The sequence below is a fragment of the Rhinolophus sinicus genome, linkage group LG12 (assembly GCF_036562045.2).
Source record: "Rhinolophus sinicus isolate RSC01 linkage group LG12, ASM3656204v1, whole genome shotgun sequence".
In the NCBI taxonomy this organism is placed as follows: domain Eukaryota; kingdom Metazoa; phylum Chordata; class Mammalia; order Chiroptera; family Rhinolophidae; genus Rhinolophus; species Rhinolophus sinicus.
Window position 1 is genome coordinate 36944368 of NC_133761.1, and position 18644 is coordinate 36963011.

General features: G+C 34.1%; 1 protein-coding gene across 2 annotated transcripts in view; it reads left to right on the forward strand.

Moving 5' to 3' along the window:
- The window catches only part of VIRMA (vir like m6A methyltransferase associated), a 55397-nt gene that overhangs the window by 31412 nt on the left and 5341 nt on the right, over nucleotides 1-18644 (forward strand). The window contains exons 12-19 of one of the 2 annotated variants that reach the window (XM_074316955.1): nucleotides 1483-1576; nucleotides 1720-2264; nucleotides 2794-3029; nucleotides 3493-3745; nucleotides 5458-5675; nucleotides 11600-11732; nucleotides 16929-17081; nucleotides 17556-17716. In XM_074316955.1, coding sequence (XP_074173056.1) covers nucleotides 1483-1576; nucleotides 1720-2264; nucleotides 2794-3029; nucleotides 3493-3745; nucleotides 5458-5675; nucleotides 11600-11732; nucleotides 16929-17081; nucleotides 17556-17716 — 1793 coding nt within the window. Of the gene's footprint in view, nucleotides 1-1482; nucleotides 1577-1719; nucleotides 2265-2793; nucleotides 3030-3492; nucleotides 3746-5457; nucleotides 5676-11599; nucleotides 11733-16928; nucleotides 17082-17555; nucleotides 17789-18644 lie in introns of those variants that run through there. The other variant, XM_074316954.1, reaches the window with a different exon arrangement.

The following is an 18644-nucleotide window of genomic DNA, read 5'->3' on the forward strand; positions in this document are numbered from 1 at the left end:
TGTAGATGGGAGGGGTGCGAGAGTATGTGTAAACCATCTTGGTCTTGGAGTTGAAATGTGTGTTATTAATGTAATGTATGTAGTATATTGTCTAATCTGTTGCTATTCTGACTCAGCAACAAAGTACTGTTTGGGTTTATCTGCTTCAGAGTTATCTTCACTAACTTGTTTACCCTTCTCTTTTTATTACTCCATCTCTCCTGGGATTACTTTTACCTCCTAGGGTGCCATCATATTCTTCTGTGTTCCTTACTCTGTGCCACAGATGATATGTATAGCTTTTCATTATATTCAATCTTTAATTTAGCACAAATACAGTAATGTCCTTTAAATTTAGATGGTCATGTGTTCAGGATACTTGTGGATGGTCAGGAGACTATATAAGGTGTCCAGTAAATATCAGATGTCTTGGGTAAAAGTATTTAACCAATAAGAATTTCAGTTCTAGAAATTCAAATTACATTCTGTAATTTGAAGAGTTTTGATTTTTATGTAAGTTGTTACCCATTAATTGTGGTTATTGTAAGTGACTCATTCCAAGATGTACTAACAACAGTTGATCAAACTTTACTCTGTGGCTCCCTGCTGCCTTATGTAATTTGTGGAATTATTGAAAGGCAGCAAGGAAGAAATTAGGGGAAAAGATAATCTAAGGTATAAAACTATGGGGGAGAGGAATTATATTTTTAATTTTCTCCTCTGAGGTTTAGAAGCTGAAATAGTAACATTTTAAAATGTTATTTCCTAGAAGGTATTTTAACCATCTATACACTGCTCTGTAGAAACTACAGAAACAAAGCAATTTAAACATAACTGTTGTCTAACCACTGTGCTATACACCTGAAATTAATAAAGTATAAAAAAAAATAAAAGAAAATGGTTGAAATGAAAAAAGTAAAAAATAAATAAACATAACTGTTGCCAGGAAACATAGCATGGGTAGGTGCTAAGGACATAGGCAACTGTATTTCTTTTTCCTCTACCACGCCCCAACTGGCCATCATAACTAGATTCCTGTGGTATCTGCATTTTAAAAAATCTGTGTTGTGTGATGCTAAAGCATTTCTTGTTGCTTCTTCAGTTTTGAAAGAGGTTTAACACCTACAGGGCTCTGTAAAATCAGAGTCATTTTTGGGAGAGAATGTATATAAAGAGTATACAAAAAGGAGCTATTTTAAATTCTTAATACAGAGTCTTGTACATTTCTGTATGTTACCTTTGTTTTAGTACTTTTTAATATACTTGTACTTCACAATTATTCATTTTATTTACATAATATCATATATGGTAAAGCATATACCAAAGATCAAATAACCTCTATAAACTTTATAAGCCTATTTATGTTTTAAATTTACTTAAGAAATTTAAAATGATGTAAGTACTTAACTTGAAACTCATATTTTTAACTAATGCCTTTGGCGTTTTCTCTTGGTCTGATAGATACCAAGAAATTAAACTTTCTGTTCATTTTTATTTTTAAAGAATATCGATAACTTGATGACTCCAGAAGGAGTTGGTCTTACCACTGCCCTTCGTGTTCTCTGTAATGTGGCATGCCCACCACCCCCTGTGGAAGGTAATGTGGCTACTATACTTTTAGAATTACTATTTTTTTAAGTCTAGTATAAATATCATTTATTAAATAAAATATTCAAAAGTCTTAACTGATTATTAACGTGTAAGTAATTAGTTTTTCTTTTCCTCTTATCCTATATAAAGGTCAACAGAAAGACCTGAAATGGAATCTTGCTGTTATTCAGCTTTTTTCTGCTGAAGGAATGGACACCTTTATTCGGGTTCTGCAAAAATTGAACAGTATTCTGACTCAGCCTTGGAGGCTCCATGTCAACATGGGGACTACCCTTCACAGAGTTACTACTATTTCAATGGCTCGCTGTACACTCACTCTTCTTAAAACTATGCTGACGGAACTCCTGAGAGGTGGATCCTTTGAGTTTAAGGATATGCGTGTTCCTTCAGCACTTGTGACTTTACACATGCTCCTGTGCTCTATCCCCCTCTCAGGTCGTTTGGATAGTGATGAACATAAAATTCAGAATGATATCATAGATATCTTACTGACTTTTACACAAGGAGTTAATGAAAAACTCACAATCTCAGAAGAGACTCTGGCCAATAACACTTGGTCTTTAATGTTAAAAGAAGTTCTTTCTTCAATCTTGAAGGTTCCTGAAGGATTTTTTTCTGGACTCATACTCCTTTCAGAGCTGCTGCCTCTACCATTGCCCATGCAAACAACTCAGGTATCACTTCCATATAACATGCATCTTGTAAATGACTGCAGTAACACTTTTTAAAAAGTCAGTGATTTTGTTAAAAACAAAAACAAAAACAACCCCTCATCCTTTTCCCCTAAAAAAGACATAACTGGGTGAGGGTGAGATAAAATTGAAGCAAGTCGGTCATTAAGGAAATACGGGAGTAACATTTTAAATAAATTTTTGTTAATGTGAATTTTATTATGCCGTTATGTATACTTGTACTTTTGTTATTTTTTTAATCATTTTTTCTCCTTTATCATGTGTTAGAATTTGCCACTAACTAGGTTGCTTCGCCAATGGACTCTGCTCTACTGAATGCTAACTTGAGAACAATAAGATTTTTTTAGATGCATTGAATTCTAGCAAATATTTAATTGTATCATAGAAAATTAAATGTTTTAAGCATGCACTAAAGATGTTCTTTTCATAACAGTTCTTCCTGAACAGTTTTTGTGACTATAAATAAATATTAAAAAAATCTACGAACACACACATTATACTTTTTTAACAGGTTATTGAGCCACATGATATATCAGTGGCACTCAACACCCGAAAATTGTGGAGCATGCACCTTCATGTTCAAGCAAAGTTGCTCCAAGAAATAGTTCGCTCTTTCTCTGGCACAACCTGCCAACCCATTCAACATATGTTACGGCGTATTTGTGTTCAATTGTGTGACCTTGCCTCACCAACTGCACTTCTGATTATGAGAACTGTGTTGGATTTGATTGTAGAAGACTTGCAAAGGTATTTTCATTTTGCGTTAAAATTTTTTTCTTCAAATTATTCTTGATACATATATTTTTTTCACTTAGAATTTGGAAACCAGGATTTAGAATGCTCAGATAATATACGTGCATATAAATATACACATATACATCTACACACATAATATGTATATGACTATATATAGATTTTTTTAAATTAGAAACCTTTATTTCATTATTTCATGTGCAAAATGCCTGAAGTTCTTGATTTTGGATGTTTAAAGGTGAATTATAAAGTATTCTGATTTAAGAAAATACATTATTGCAAATCTAAATTTATAAAATTTTATAGTAATTGTAAAATTTCAGAGAAGTTGTCATACACAAGAAATGAAGTGTTTTATTCAGGATTGGTATAAGTTGATGTGTTGAAAACATAAATTAGTTAAATAATGCCTTAAAATCAAGAATTTTGTTTACTAAATGTATTGGTTTTATTTCAGCACTTCAGAAGATAAAGAAAAGCAGTATAGTAGCCAAACCACCAGGTTGCTTGCTCTTCTTGATGCTCTGGCTTCACACAAAGCTTGTAAATTAGCTATTTTACATCTAATTAATGGAACTGTTAAAGGTGATGAAAAATATGCAGAGATATTCCAGGATCTGATAGCTTTGGTTCGGTCTCCTGGAGACAGTGTTGTTCGCCAACAGTGTGTTGAATATATCACATCCATTTTGCAATCTCTCTGTGATCAGGTATTTATTTATAGTTATTTTATAAAGTTGTGTGTGTGTGTTAAAAGCACTTGATGTGCGCTTTACTGTGAACAAGGAAATCTCACCTGTTTTATTTCTCCTGCTATTGTTCAGGGAGATAAATTTGACTAGTGAACCAATAATAAAATGGTTTGGTGCTTCATAGCTTCCTTTGAGTTTGTACTTCACAGGTTTTTTATGAAAAGCTCTTTCCTTTTCTATAAGATTGCGTCCTTGGATAGTTGCTTTATGTGCCAGTGTATTGTTTGGGGTGGGTTATGTCTAGTATGTTCATTTTCCTTCCAATTATATTATATACTGATTCATTCTTGAATTTTATAGCTTTGTGATTGGTTGAATTAATATCATGTTTTTCTGTTAGGACAAATTTAGAAAGTGTCACAGGCTACTACAGTTTTAGTGTGTTTCAGACTACTGTGCTTACAGATGTTGACCAAAAGTGGTAGTTATTTCTTTCTGCTGTTTATATTACTCACTTCCATTTTATAGTTCCGTGATTTAATGAGAATTGCTTTTAACTTTGAAAGACTATTGGGATATTTGGAGATTTATATGCCTAATTCCATTCTAGCTTATTAAAATGCTCTTGCTATCTGATCATCAGATGTGATTGTTTTTTCAGGCAGAATATTTTTAGTAGGGTCCCATGTTGGCAAATTATCTTTTTCTTTAGCTAATGAAAATTCAGTTTGGTTACATTTAATACTTAAGTCAAGGAGGAACAGTTTTGGTGTTACTTGTTTTCACACAAAGGGAGCCTGGTAGAAAATAGTTTTGGAACTGGTAGAAAGGATATTTTAAGTCTTTATACCTCAAAATGTCTATTTGACTGGTGTTTGTTATATAATCTATGTTAGCTTTTATGACTATGCTGAATAGCATTGCAGCATCCTAGTTGCTTTGATCACAAAGACCTCATTCTTGGCCTCACCTTGTTTTGTTTCCCTTCTGGTTCAAGCTTTGTTTTATAGTTTTAACCCAAGTTGAAAAATGGTTTGCAGTATGTTGAAGTTACTAAGGTGATGAGACATACCTAAAAATGTTCCTGTAAAATCCATTTCTATAGAAAGAATCATGGGAGTTTTTAGTTATTGTTAGCTAAACTTGCTTAGCATTGAAAAACTTGAATTTTAAAAGTATATAAAAACTAGAGGAATATATTTAGTTCAGAGACTTTGTTTAAATGTGTATTTGCTCTATCCATCCCTTTTTGTGATGTTTTAAATTCGGATATATTAAAATTTAAGTAAGCCATCCAGCTGCCCCTCCGAAGCTCAGCGGCCCCTCTGAATTATAAACTTAAAAATATTCAAATGAATGAATAATACAGTGATTTAAAGTATCTTGATACCAAAAGTACTTCACTTAATCATTTGAGGATACAAACTACACTCAGTGACAATACAGAAGGAAATAATTTTAAAGAGATCTTCTTTTAAAGTAAAAATATTGTAAAGTATAATACGTAAGTATTTCTTTAAGTATTGATCCTTGTATTAACTTTAGAGGAGGGCAAAATGACTCATTTGTTCTTAATGCATTTGAATCTATGTTTAGGATGGGACCTTAATAATACTTGATGAGATAATAATTACTAAGTACATAGTATTAATTGCTATGTATTTCTGAAATAAAAATGCTAAGTGATAGTGATAATCATTTAAAAAAAATTATTTACTTCTTTCTCACAGGACATTGCACTTATTTTGCCAAACTCTTCTGAAGGTTCTATTTCTGAATTGGAGCAGCTCTCCAATTCTCTACCAAACAAAGAATTGATGGCCGCAATCTGTGACTGTCTACTGGCTATGCTAGCTAACTCTGAGAGCAGTTACAACTGCTTACTGACATGTGTCAGAACAATGATGTTTCTTGCAGAGCATGATTATGGATTATTTCATTTAAAAAGGTAATGCTTTATCTAATTCAATATATTCTTTTTTTTAAAAAATTATATATATATATATATATATATAATTTTTTTTTTATTGGGGAATATTGGGCAACAGTGTGTTTCTCCAGGGCCCATCAGCTTCAAGTCATTGTCCTTCAATCTAGTTGTGGAGGGCACAGCTTAGCTCCAAGTCCAGTTGCCGTTTTCAATCTTTAGTTGAAAGATTAGGGGACCATCCCATGCAGGAATTGAATCAGCAACCTTGTTGTTGAGAGCTCACGCTCTAACTAAGTAAGCCATCTGGCTGCCCCTCCGGAAGCTCAGCGGCAGCTCGTTGTCTTTCAGTCTAGTTGTAGAGGGCGCAGCTCACTGGCCCATGTGGCAATTGAACCGGCAGCCCTGTTATTCAGAGCTTGCGCTCTAACCAACTGAGCCCTGCGTCTGCCCCTAATTTAATATATTCTTGAATTTCATTTTTTTCACTCTTGTCACCTCCCCCTCCCCCCATATTAATTAATTTGTAGCTATTGTAGAAAGTTGAAGGTGTGGTTTCTTTCATATGGAGAAATTTTGTATTTATGGAAAAATTTCATTAGTGGAATGTGCTAATAATAAAATCTTTAGGATTAAAAACATAAATTGAATATTCAGACAAATTAATGTGGGTATCTTAGAGTATTTAAGGAAATCTTATTGTTCCAAGGATGTTAATTCATGCTTTAAGATACTTTTTTTTGTTGATATATTCACCTCTAGTCCTTCAAAAGTGATGATAGTGTGCTATTATGGACCCTAAAAACTAAAAGTGCTGATTCTATTTTTTTTGTTTTCTAGAGGAATGACTGAGATGAAATTAATTTAAAATGATGTAAACGTCTTGCTGCTTAGTCCCTCAAATGTAATTTCTGCTCCAGTCTCTCCATGCTGTCATCTTTTTCTTCATGCTGGCTTTTACATAGGTTTCCTTGGTAATTTGTAGAAGCATGTAGGATTATGAGATAGAAAGGAGGAGGAAACATATATTTGTACCTCTTACTGTTAATTCTTGTAACATTTGTTGAAAACTTATGTTTCAGTTATTGTGTTTGGTGCTATCTCCTACCTTCTCCACTTCTTTGTCCTGATAAATCTGTCTCCTCTCCTGTATTTTCTCTCAGTTGGTGGCACCTTCTGAACATTCAAGTTTTTCTCCTCCCCTCTCCACTCCCCAGTCTCTCACCAAAGTCTTTAAGTTTTGCTTTTTGAATGTCCTTTTTCCTGTTGCCTGGTTATTTACTCTGTATCCTTTAAATCTCATCTTATAATGCATCCACTGAAGAAATGGACATTAAAATATTCTAAAATCTTAAAAAACAGATATAGACACACACAATACTCATCTTATATACTACATTTCCAGGAAAGCAAAAAAGATTGGGTGGATCACTTCATAAATTATGTAAATGTCTAACCACTATGCTGTCCACCTGAAACTAATATAAAATAGTACTGAATGTCAACTGTAATTATAAAAAACCCAGCCACAGGGATGTGTAGTGCTACATGTGGAATATAGTCAGTAATGTTCTAATAACTATGTACAGTGTCAGGTGGGTAGTAGACTTGTTAGGGTTATCACTTGGTGAGTTATATCTAATCACTGTGTTCTGTATTCCTGAAACAAATGAGTGAATGAATCAATGAACAAACGAATAAATTAAATAGGTAAATAAATAAAATCCACCCTCACCCCCCAAAAACAACAACAACAACAACAACAACAACAACAAAACTTTCCTTGATCCCTCCATTATTGGCTGGGTTAGGTGCTCTCACAAATACCCTTTGCGTACCTCTGCCATAGTGTTATGTGTGATGTTTTTGGCTTTGCTAGATTCATGTTTCTGGTCCTTTTTTTAATCTGTAATTTTTTCCTAAGTTATCTTAACCAATTCCCTTTTCTCCCTTTGGCGCTGATCTTTCTGCTAAGCTCCAAGTATCCCATATATCTATTTGGCATCTCCACTTGGCTATCTCATGGGCATCTCAAACTGGACAGATCTAAGGCAAAGCTCTCAATATTCTTGCTTCAAACATGTTTCTGTCTTTCTCATCTCAGTAAATGTTAGCACGATCCACCCAGGTGTACTACCAAAACCCCAAGGTTCTTGATCCTTTTCTTCACTCCTTACATCAAGTCCAGTACTAGATTATACCTCTCAAATATATCCTGAATCTGATCATTTTCCTCCACCTTCATAGTTTCATCCTTGTCTACTTCACTATAATTTCTTGCATGACCCATTGGAATAGCTTCCAGTCTGTTCTCCTTGCTTTTGCTATTGTGCCCATAAAATCCATTCTCTCAGCATGCAGACTGATCTTTTTAAACTTAAAACATATCATTGTTTTGCTTAAATTCTTCTGATGGCTTCCAGTTGCACTGCAGATAAAATCCACTGTCTATAATGATCTTTAAGGTTTTATACGTTCTGGTGCTTGGTCATTTCTTTGACTTACCTCATACCGTAGCTCTTTTATCCTCATTTTTGCTCCCTGTCAAGCTCATTTTTATCTCCAGACTTTTTTTTTCCCCAAAAAAATATTTTACCCCTACATCCTTCTAGGACTCATTTCCTCAATTTACTCAGGTATCAGTATAAATATATTTCCTGCCTAAATACCTGTCTAAAATAGCCTGTCTTTTGTTGTCCCTGTTTCTTATCCCCCTTTATATTTTTCACTGTATTTATACTGTTTGACATTACATTGCATAGATTTATTCCTTATTTGTTTGTCTCCCTCACTAGAATATAAGTTACATGAGGACAGGGAACTGTGTCTCCTTGACTTTACTCCTCCCAGCACCTAGAAACCTGGTACATAGTAGACACTGTGAGGGAATAAAAATTAATACTAGATCCATTTGGTCCACAAACACTTATTGAATGCATTCACTGGGCCAGATACTGTTCTAGGTGCTGGGATTCAGTTAAAAAAAAAAAAAAATCCTGCTTTCTTGGTGCCTTCATTCTGTTAGAGGTAGACAGACAATAAACACATAAAATACATAGTATATTATAGAAAAACATAAAGTAGGACAGACAGTGGGATAGTGAGTGCCAGACTGAGGGTAGGAGTCGTCTTTTGAAAATGGGGTGTGATTAGGGAAGTCCTCACTGAGAAGATGACCTAAAGGAGGTGAGGTGTAAAATGTCAATATCCTGGGGGAGAACAAGTACAAATAGTATGCCTACCATGTCTGAGATAGCTGTGAGGCCATGGTGGCTGCCCTTGGAGTGTGTGATCAAGGAAAAAAATGATAGGGCTTAGTGTCAGAGAAATAATGGAGTAAAGAGGGGGACAGATCATCAGGAGCCTTTAGGGGCCATATTATAAGGGCCATTGCAAAGTTTTGAGCCAAAGTATAGCATGATCTAGCTTTTACCTGGCTTTTTAATAAACAGATCACTATATACTTTTGCATAAAGTCCTCACAACTCTGAGGCAGGTTCCACTTTAAAAATATTTTTTTGAGATAATTTTAGCTTTTCAGAAGAATTGCAGAAACGAGTACAGAGTGCAGATATACCCTTCATCCAGCTTACCTTTATGTAATGTCTTATATAACCATTGGATGTTTATCATAACTAAGAAGCCAACCTTGGCAAAATACTATTAACTAAAATAAAGATCTTATTTAGATTTTACCAGTTTTTCCATTAATGTTCTTTTTTCTGTTCCAGGATCCAAGCTGGGATCCTATGTTGCTTTTAGTTATTATGTACCTTTTGTCTTCTCTATTCTTGTTTTTCATGACCTTGACATTTTTAGAGTACTTGTTATTTTGTAGAATATCCCTCAATTTAACTTCGTCTGATATTTTCTCATCATTAGGTTGAGATTGTGCTTTATTGAAAAAGATGCCACAGAGGCAGTGTACCTTTCTCAGTGCATGGTATCAGAAAGTAAATGATGTATTACTGATATTAACCTTGATTACTTGACTGCGGTGCTATTGGTCAAGATCCTTTATTGCAAAAATTACTGATTTTCCATTTTTCATTACTAAATATTTTGGAAAATATACTTTGAGATTATGCAAATATCCTATTTCTACCTAAAACTTTGTCCACTAATTTTGGTATCCATCAGTGAACCTTGGCATGTGGCAGTATTACTGTGGTGTTCTAATGGTGATTTCCTATTTTTCTCATTCCTTGTTTATTAATTATCCTTTTGTAAGGAAAAATGATCACTTTTCCCTCATTTACTTCTTCAGGTATTTATATCAGAATTCATGGACATTAGTTTTTTTCTTGTATAATAATCTAATATTATTTATTTTGTTGCTCAACTTGTGTCACTGATTTTGGTTTCTCTCATTGGCTTGAGCTAGGAAATACATATATGTGTCCTAATTCATGCATGCATATACATCTACGTTTATTTTTGTACCTATTTATTTGTATGTATGTAGTTTTTAAAATGAGTCCATGCTGATACTCTGACTCCAATCCAATATCAGAAAGTTGATTCTTTGTAACCCCATTCATGTTTTATGATGTACAGTTCTATGCACGTATTGGTAGATTTTGTACATTCGTATAGATGCATAGGCCATGTCATTATCACTACAGTTCTATAGTTTCATCACCCTGATAGTTCAGTGTTCTGCTTTTTTATAGAGAACTTCTCTATGAGTTGAGCAACAAAATGCCAGAATTTGGTATTGCTATATTTTTTTATTTTAGACATTCTAATAGGTATAGTGGACCAATAGGTATAGTGGACCACAGTTTTTTGATAGACTATGGAAGTAAGGCTCATTTGCTTAAGGTTATATGTAAACGTTAATAATTGGTATAGTCTAATTTTGAACCCATGCTTTTTCCTTTACTTGTATTATCTTTGTATTTAATCTCATTCCTCTTTGTTGTGCCTTGTCCATTTCATTATTTTATAACATTTTCAAGAGCAGGATTACTATTTTTCTCTCTTGTATTGCTTTACCAAAGTCTTATATGATGAGTTGTCAGAATCAGACCCCATTTTTCAAATACAAACACTGCATATTTACTGTTAATATACTTATTTTCATTTTGGCTAATTATATTACAACTTAAGGGACATAACTGAATGTTAGAATACTTTGCCCTTGAAATTCTCTTTTGATCAACTAAGAACTGTGTAAATGCATAGCATAATTTTAGCAGGACTATATATATTGTCATGGTTTTAGATACATATTATCATGATTGTTCTGTTTGACATCTCTCTTGTATCAGGGGTTGGCAAACTATGGGCCACAGGCTAAATGCAGCCTGCCACCAGTTTTTGTAAATAAAGTTTTATTGGAACATAGCCAGCATTTAGGTGTTGTCTGTGGCTGCTTTTCCCCTATACCAGCAGTTGAGTTGTTGTGGTTGAGACTGTAGAGAGAGAAACAGACTGAGTTGTGTATAGCCTGTGAAGCCTTATATATTTACCATTAGATTAGGCTCTTTACATTAAAAGTTAATTGACTCATGCTCTATACCTTTGATTTTCTTCTGTCAGAAAGATAGTCACAAAGATAGTCTTTTATTTTATAGTTATTATATAAGATAGGCTTTTTGTTCAGACTTCTGAGACAGCTATAACTTCCTTGTGTTAGAGAAATCATCAAGTTATAAAAAAGTGTAAAAATAGGGAACCTGTAAGTTTATTTTGCTAAGTTTTATACCTTTATTATTTGGGGAAAGTTTTTCTGTAAGAGCTTAAAGCTTTTCTTTAAAAGGTGTGTCAGCTATAGATAGTGCTGTGTTCCATGGTTTGTGCACACAGGCACACCAAAGGACCTTTATATTTTTAAAATGGTAGAATAACTTTAATTTGGTCTGAACTGAGATAGTTCATTTCTTATACTAGATTTATATGCTCAGATTTTAAGACATTTCCTCTATTTTCTTTATTTATAGTTCTTTAAGGAAAAACAGTAACGCTCTGCATAGTTTACTGAAACGAGTGGTCAGCACCTTTAGTAAGGACACAGGTGAACTTGCATCTTCATTTTTGGAATTTATGAGACAAATTCTTAACTCTGACACAATGGTAAGTGTGTATGTGTGTGTGTGTGTGTGTGTGTGTGTGTGTGTGTGTGTATTATAGGTATGTGGTATTTTTTAAATTTATAAATTTTTGTCATAAATAATCAATTGGGTTCAAAAATATCTTGGAATAATGTTTTTCGGAACTTGGAATAGTGTTGTTGTTTTTCCGTGCCCTCTACTCACTATAAAATCAGGTTTTTGTTTTATTAAAAAAGATACATATTTAAGAGAAGGACTTATGACCTCTATTAGACACTTTTAATTTGACTGACTTTGCAATTTAGAGAAAAATACTGTCGTGTAATTTTTTTACACAATTTTTTACATTGAGTTACCTTGCTAGGGTCATTCAGAAGAGTCAAATTTTATCAGTCTCTTAATGAAGTAGTATGTATTTACTGTCATTTAATTGAGCATTTGCTGATTGTGATATTGGGGTAAATGTAAAGTTTTATTATACTACACTATTTTGGATGCATCACAGATACGAATTAAGGATTGTTTCCCCGACTCTAAAATCTTATTGTTAAAATTGAATTAAGAATTTCTCTCATTAGTAATTTACAAAATTATGGTATTTATTGAGGGCATAATTCTAAAAATCAACAATAGACCTGCCTTTAAAAAGTGTTTGTGGTTGAATAAGTTTGGAAATGTCTCCCCTGATGGAACTTAACTGCACATTAGTATGTTGCCAGCTCTAAGTCCTGAATAAATAGAAACTTGCTATAGCTGTCCAATCCAGTTTTGTCCAAATGTATTGCTTGCAAAATACGTGTGCACAATGCGCACAGTTGTTATCCCATGGGTTAGTAGTCTGTCAATACTGGTTTAAGAAATTAAAGTTATATTTACGATTTCTATTAGGGAAGAGTTGTAGAGGACCTGTTTCGTACATTGTTACCAAAATAAATATAATATGTGATGGTTTCATAAGAAATAATTAAATTTACTGTTTTAGTGTGTTTCTCTTGTGCATATCATTTATATTGAGAATATTTACTCCAGTAAGCCCTGCTTGGTTGCCTGTTGTATTTGTAGTTATTGTTGTGCCAATTTTATCAGCAAATTATTGTTTGTTTTATGTCATATATAGTTTATTAAAGTGATTAAGTTTACCAGATGCTTTGATTTTAGAAACTGACATATTTAACAGTAGGACTAGCTACCCTACAGAGATTTTAGAGTTTTACTTGATGGACGACTACTTATTGGTTTTACCAGATCATAAGTGACATGTTGCTAATAAATCAATATGATAGCTTTTCTTAGCACATATCATCAGTTAAATAGTTAATAAAAAACCACTAACCGGTGTTCCTTCGTGTTATCCAAGATCTGCTGGCCTCTCAAAGACTACTAATTAATGCTTTTATTCATCCCTCATTGGTGCATTTCCTTTTCTTAACCTCTTTCATTGAGAAGATCAAGGCCATCCTGTTTAATTTCTAAATCCTTTCACGCTCCCCTAGATTGTTTCCCTGTTCTTTTTAATCTGTTGTTTACTTCCTTAAAAAAATGTTACCCTGCATTCATTTCTATCATGTAGCTCTTCTCCCTTCTAATATTCTACCTGATTCCTTTTCTCTCTTCTGTCTTTCCCTCTCCTTTGTCTCCTTGCTCTTAGTGGATAGAATCTCTGAATATCCAAAATCATATTCATTATGATTCATGTTTTATGTGCTCTGCTTTTATACCATTGATCTTCCCTGATCTTCAAGATAGAAATTGTGAAATAGTAGCCAACTTCCCCCTTCTGTTCATCTTCAGCAGCTGCAGAATTACATTACAGAAATTACACTACAGATAGTGTTTTTCTTTGTCAGTTTTATTCACAAAACCTTTCATACTTTAGTGCTTCTTTTGTATTTTACCACTATTACCTTAAATTTCTCCTTCTTTTCATAACATTTTTATTGAGATATAATCCACATTCCATAAAACTCCTTTAAATGGACAATTCAGTGGTTTTTAATATATTCATAGAATTGTGTCTAATTTCATAACCCCCTGAAGAAGCTCTGTACCCATTAACAGAAACTCCCCATTCTCCCTTTCCACTAGCTCCTGGCAGCCACTAAGGGGATTGTATTGAATCTGTAGATCAATTTTGGGAGTACTGTTATCCTAGTACTGTTGTCTTTATGTCCATGGACATGGGGTGGCTTTCATTTATATCTTTAATTTCATCCTATGATATTTTTCAGTTTTCAGTGTATGTTGTGTACTTCTTTTACGTTTATGCCTCTAAATTGGGAATTTGAAAAAAGCTATTATGAATGGAATTGTTTCTTAATTTCTGAATTGCTCTTTGTGTTTAGAAATACGATTGATTCTTGTATATTGATATTGTGTCCTGCAACCTTTCTGAATCTGTTTATTCTAATAGTTTTTTTTAAGTTGTTTCCTTAGGATTTTCTATATACAAGATCATGTTATCTACAAATAGAAATAGTCTAACTTTTTCCTTTCCAATCTGGATATTTTTAATTTCTTTTTCTTGCCTAATTACTCTCATAAGAACCTCCAGTACATGTTGAATAAAAGTGGCAAGAGTTGACATCTTTGTTTTGTTCCTGATCTTAGGAAGAAGGCATTCAGTCTTTCACCATTAAATATAGTATTAGCTATAGTTATTCCTAGATGTCCTTTATAAGGTTGAAGAAATTCTCTTCTATTCCTAGCTTTTTGAGTGTTTGTATCATGAAAAGAGTTGGATTTTGTTAAATGCTTTTTCTCTATCTATTGAGGTGATCATGTTTTTCTCCATATTCTACTAATAATATAGTGTATTACATTGATTGATTTTCACATGTTGAACTGACCTTGTATTCCTGGGAGAAATTCCACTAGGTCGTGGTGTACGATCCTTTTTGTATGTTGCTAGATTCAGTTTGCTTTATTTTATTGAGGATTTTGGGGTCTGTATTCATAGGAATATTGGTCTGTAGCTTTCTTAGGACATTTGTCTGGCCGTATACAGCAAGCTGGGAAGTAGTCTCCTTTTATTTTTTGGAAGAGTTTATAAAGGATTGTTGTTAATTCTTTAAACATTTGGTAGAATTCACCAGTGACGCCATCTTCGCCTGGGCTTTTCTTTGTGGAAAGTGTTTTTAATACTAATTAAATTGCTTCACTTGATATAAATCTATTCAGATTTTCTGTATCTTGAGTCAGTTTTGCTGGTTTCTGTCTTTTTAGGAATTTGTTCCTCTTCGTTCAGCTACATTACTAACATGATGACACACAATTGTTCGTAACATTTTCTTTCTTTTTTTGTTTGTTTTGTTTACTGCTCCAGTCAACAAAAGGGAAACTTTATTGAAGCCTCAGGGCCAAGGGGTTTGGGCAGGAGGCCGTACTGTGGGTAGAGGAGATGGTGGAGGGGCCTTATTTGACCTTCGTGGGCATAGGTTGTTGGTGTGGCCACACTTCTTGCGGCAGTTGACAGCACAGGGATGCAGGCGAGAGTAACACTTGTGGCAGATCATCTTATCACAGTTGTTCTTCTGGGCGAGCTGGTGGAGGGAAGGCTTGGTGATACCACCCAGCAGACGAAACACCAAGTGCAGAGTGGACTCTTTCTGGATATTATAGTCTGAGAGAGTGCGACCATAGCTTTGCCTTTTCTAGGATGTTATGTAATTGGAATCATACGGTATCTAGCAGGTCTTCCATATCTCTTCATGGCTTGATAGCTCATTTCTTTTTAGTGCTGAATAATATTTCATTGCCTGGATGTAGTACGTTTATTCATTCAGATGTAGTACATTTATGCCCTACAGAAGGGCATCCTCGTTGCTTTTAAGTTTTGGCAGTTATGAACAAAGCTGCTATAAATATCCATGTTCTGGTTTTTGTTTGGGCATAAGTTCTCCTCTCTCTCTCTTTTTTTTAACTGATTATTTTGGTTTGTTTTCTGGGATCTTAAAAATAATCATTGTAATACTTTCTGATTCAGCTATACTAAACTTCCCATCTCTCAGTGAAAGTGGTATCAATAACTAAGAATGATGAAAGAAGCCAGATAGATGCCTTGATAATTTGTAATCTGGTAATATACTTATTTCTATAAAATATATTTAGTCTGTGATAAGTTTTGTATGAAGTTCGTATGTTTTGTCAACATTTATGGGACAGTTCCTTTAAAGAGAACTCCTCACAATTTGTTTCTGTCAGTGCACTCTGATTATCTTATTTACCTTAAAATTTTTTTCAATAAATCATGAGCTAGACCATCATCAACCTACCCTTCACCCCCACCTCAAAACAGTAAATAAAACCCTTGTAGACATAATGGTTTATTGAATTTCTCATTAAAACTGTATGCCCTCTTCTTTAACACAGTGTAAGTGACTTCCTTGGTCTAATTTTCTGAAAGGAACAGTGTATTTCAAGCACAGTGTCAGTTTGAGTGGGAATCTATTCAAAGTAATTTCATTGAAATGTGTCCCGTTATAGGACAGATGGTAGGCACTTCAAACAAAATTTTAATTGCTAATGCCTCTTTAAAAATACTAAATCCTGCATCTGGATTGGTGGGTGTAGTTTCCTAAGAAACCATATTCATTTTGAGTCATTTAAAACAGGGCTGTGTTCCTCAGATTTGAAACTACTACGTGTTCTTTCATATGTGACAATATCGATGAATTTATTGTCATAATCCATCCAAGATTTGTTTTGCTGGATAACTTTTCTATCATTGAATTGTCACTGCAAAATTCATTTTATTGTGTGGCATACTTTTTAAAGGAAAAAATACTAACTTTTCTACATGACAAAAGACAGTCTTAAATATGATAGTTACTATTTCTTTAGTGGTTTGTCTTATCTCCAGAAAGATAAATTCAGATTTCATCAGTTCTTTGTTATAGCAGGCATTGAATTGAGTATCAGTCAGTATGTTACATGTCCTGCATATGCCAGTGTATTTGCCATTAGATATTTTTGTTGAGAAATCTTGGTGTCAGTAAATTGAATGCATGTGTTACCTACTTACTTTGTGAGTCTTACTCAAAGAAAACTTATTTTGGGTTAGAGCTGACTAAATCCTTCTTAAAACAAGCCCTTTGTGCTGATGTAAAATCAAAATATTGAGGGGAAGTTCGTAGCAAATGGCTTAAATATCTGAATAAGTTTGGATGCATCTTTGCAAATTTCACTGTTCTCAAATTTAACTTGTGTGTGACATTTACAGGGATGTTGTGGAGATGATAGTGGTCTCATGGAAGTAGATGGAGCTCATCCATCAAGGACGATGAGTATTAATGCTGCAGAATTAAAACAGCTTCTACAAAGCAAAGAAGAAAGTCCAGAAAATTTGTTCGTTGAACTAGAGAAGCTTGTTTTGGTAAAAAGAAAAGAAAAAAAGATAAAAGAAAAACAAAAACAGAAATAAAATAAAAACAGTGCATTCCCAAGACATATTTACTTCTCCATTTGACTAGTACAAGTTTTTCTAATGACTTTTTAAAACAGTGAACCCTCAGTTGGGTATTTATACAAATTGAAATAATTCTTTGAGTTTATAATTTGGAGTGAAGTCCTCCATACTATTATGAATCTTAAATGAAGGGAGTACTTTTTGAATTGTTTATTGTTTGAATACAGGGTGCCCCCTGCTACCATTCTTTAGACATAAAATGGCAAGTGATTTTGGTATTTGTTTTAGTATGTTTAATGTTAAGTCGATAATTCCCAGATGGTGCTCCAAATTTCTAAGTAATGGAATAATACAACTTTTTCTACTGAAGAGTCAGTAAACGTGGAGCCTAAATGTCCATGTTTTACATGCATCTTCTTACTCTGTCTTGTTTGTGTCTAGGAGCATTCAAAAGATGATGACAATCTAGACTCGTTGTTGGACAATGTAGTTGGACTTAAGCAAATGCTGGAGTCATCAGGTGATCCTTTACCTCTTGGTGACCAGGACATTGAACCAGTACTTTCAGCTCCAGAATCTCTCCAGAATCTGTTTAACAATCGGTAAAACAAGCAATGTTTTGTGGTTGATGAGTAGATACTATGTATTCAGTGGCTGGGGTCTAGAGAGGGCCAGCAAACTATTTTTCTGTAACGGACCAGGTAGTAAAAATTCTAGGCTTTGCAGGCCACATTAAGCCTCTGAGCATTCAAAAGATGATGACAATCTAGACTCGTTGTTGGACAATGTAGTTGGACTTAAGCAAATGCTGGAGTCATCAGGTGATCCTTTACCTCTTGGTGACCAGGACATTGAACCAGTACTTTCAGCTCCAGAATCTCTCCAGAATCTGTTTAACAATCGGTAAAACAAGCAATGTTTTGTGGTTGATGAGTAGATACTATGTATTCAGTGGCTGGGGTCTAGAGAGGGCCAGCAAACTATTTTTCTGTAACGGACCAGGTAGTAAAAATTCTAGGCTTTGCAGGCCACATTAAGCCTCTGAGCATTCAAAAGATGATGACAATCTTGGCTTGTTGTTGGACAGTGTAGTTCTACTTAGCAAATGCTGGAGTCATCAGGTGATCCTTTACCTCTTGGTGAACAGGACATAGAACCAGTACTTTCAGCTTCAAAATCTCTCCAGAATCTGTTTAACAATCGATAAAAAAAAGCAATGTTTTGTGGTTGATGAGTAGATACTATGTATTCAGTGGCTGGTGTCTAGAGAGGGCCAGCAAACTATTTTTCTGTAATGGACCAAGTAGTAAAAGTTCTAGGCTTTGCACAGTAAGCCTCTGTTGCATATTCTTCTGTAACTTTTTGTTTGTTTCTTTTGGTTTTAAAAAACACTTTAAAAACATACAAACCATTCCTAGGTCCCAGGCTGTATAAAAACAGGCCAGCAGAATGGGGACCATAGTTTACTGACCTCTGATATGTGCCTCTTGATCTTTGGAGCGCTGTGCTATTAGCTCATAATGATTATTC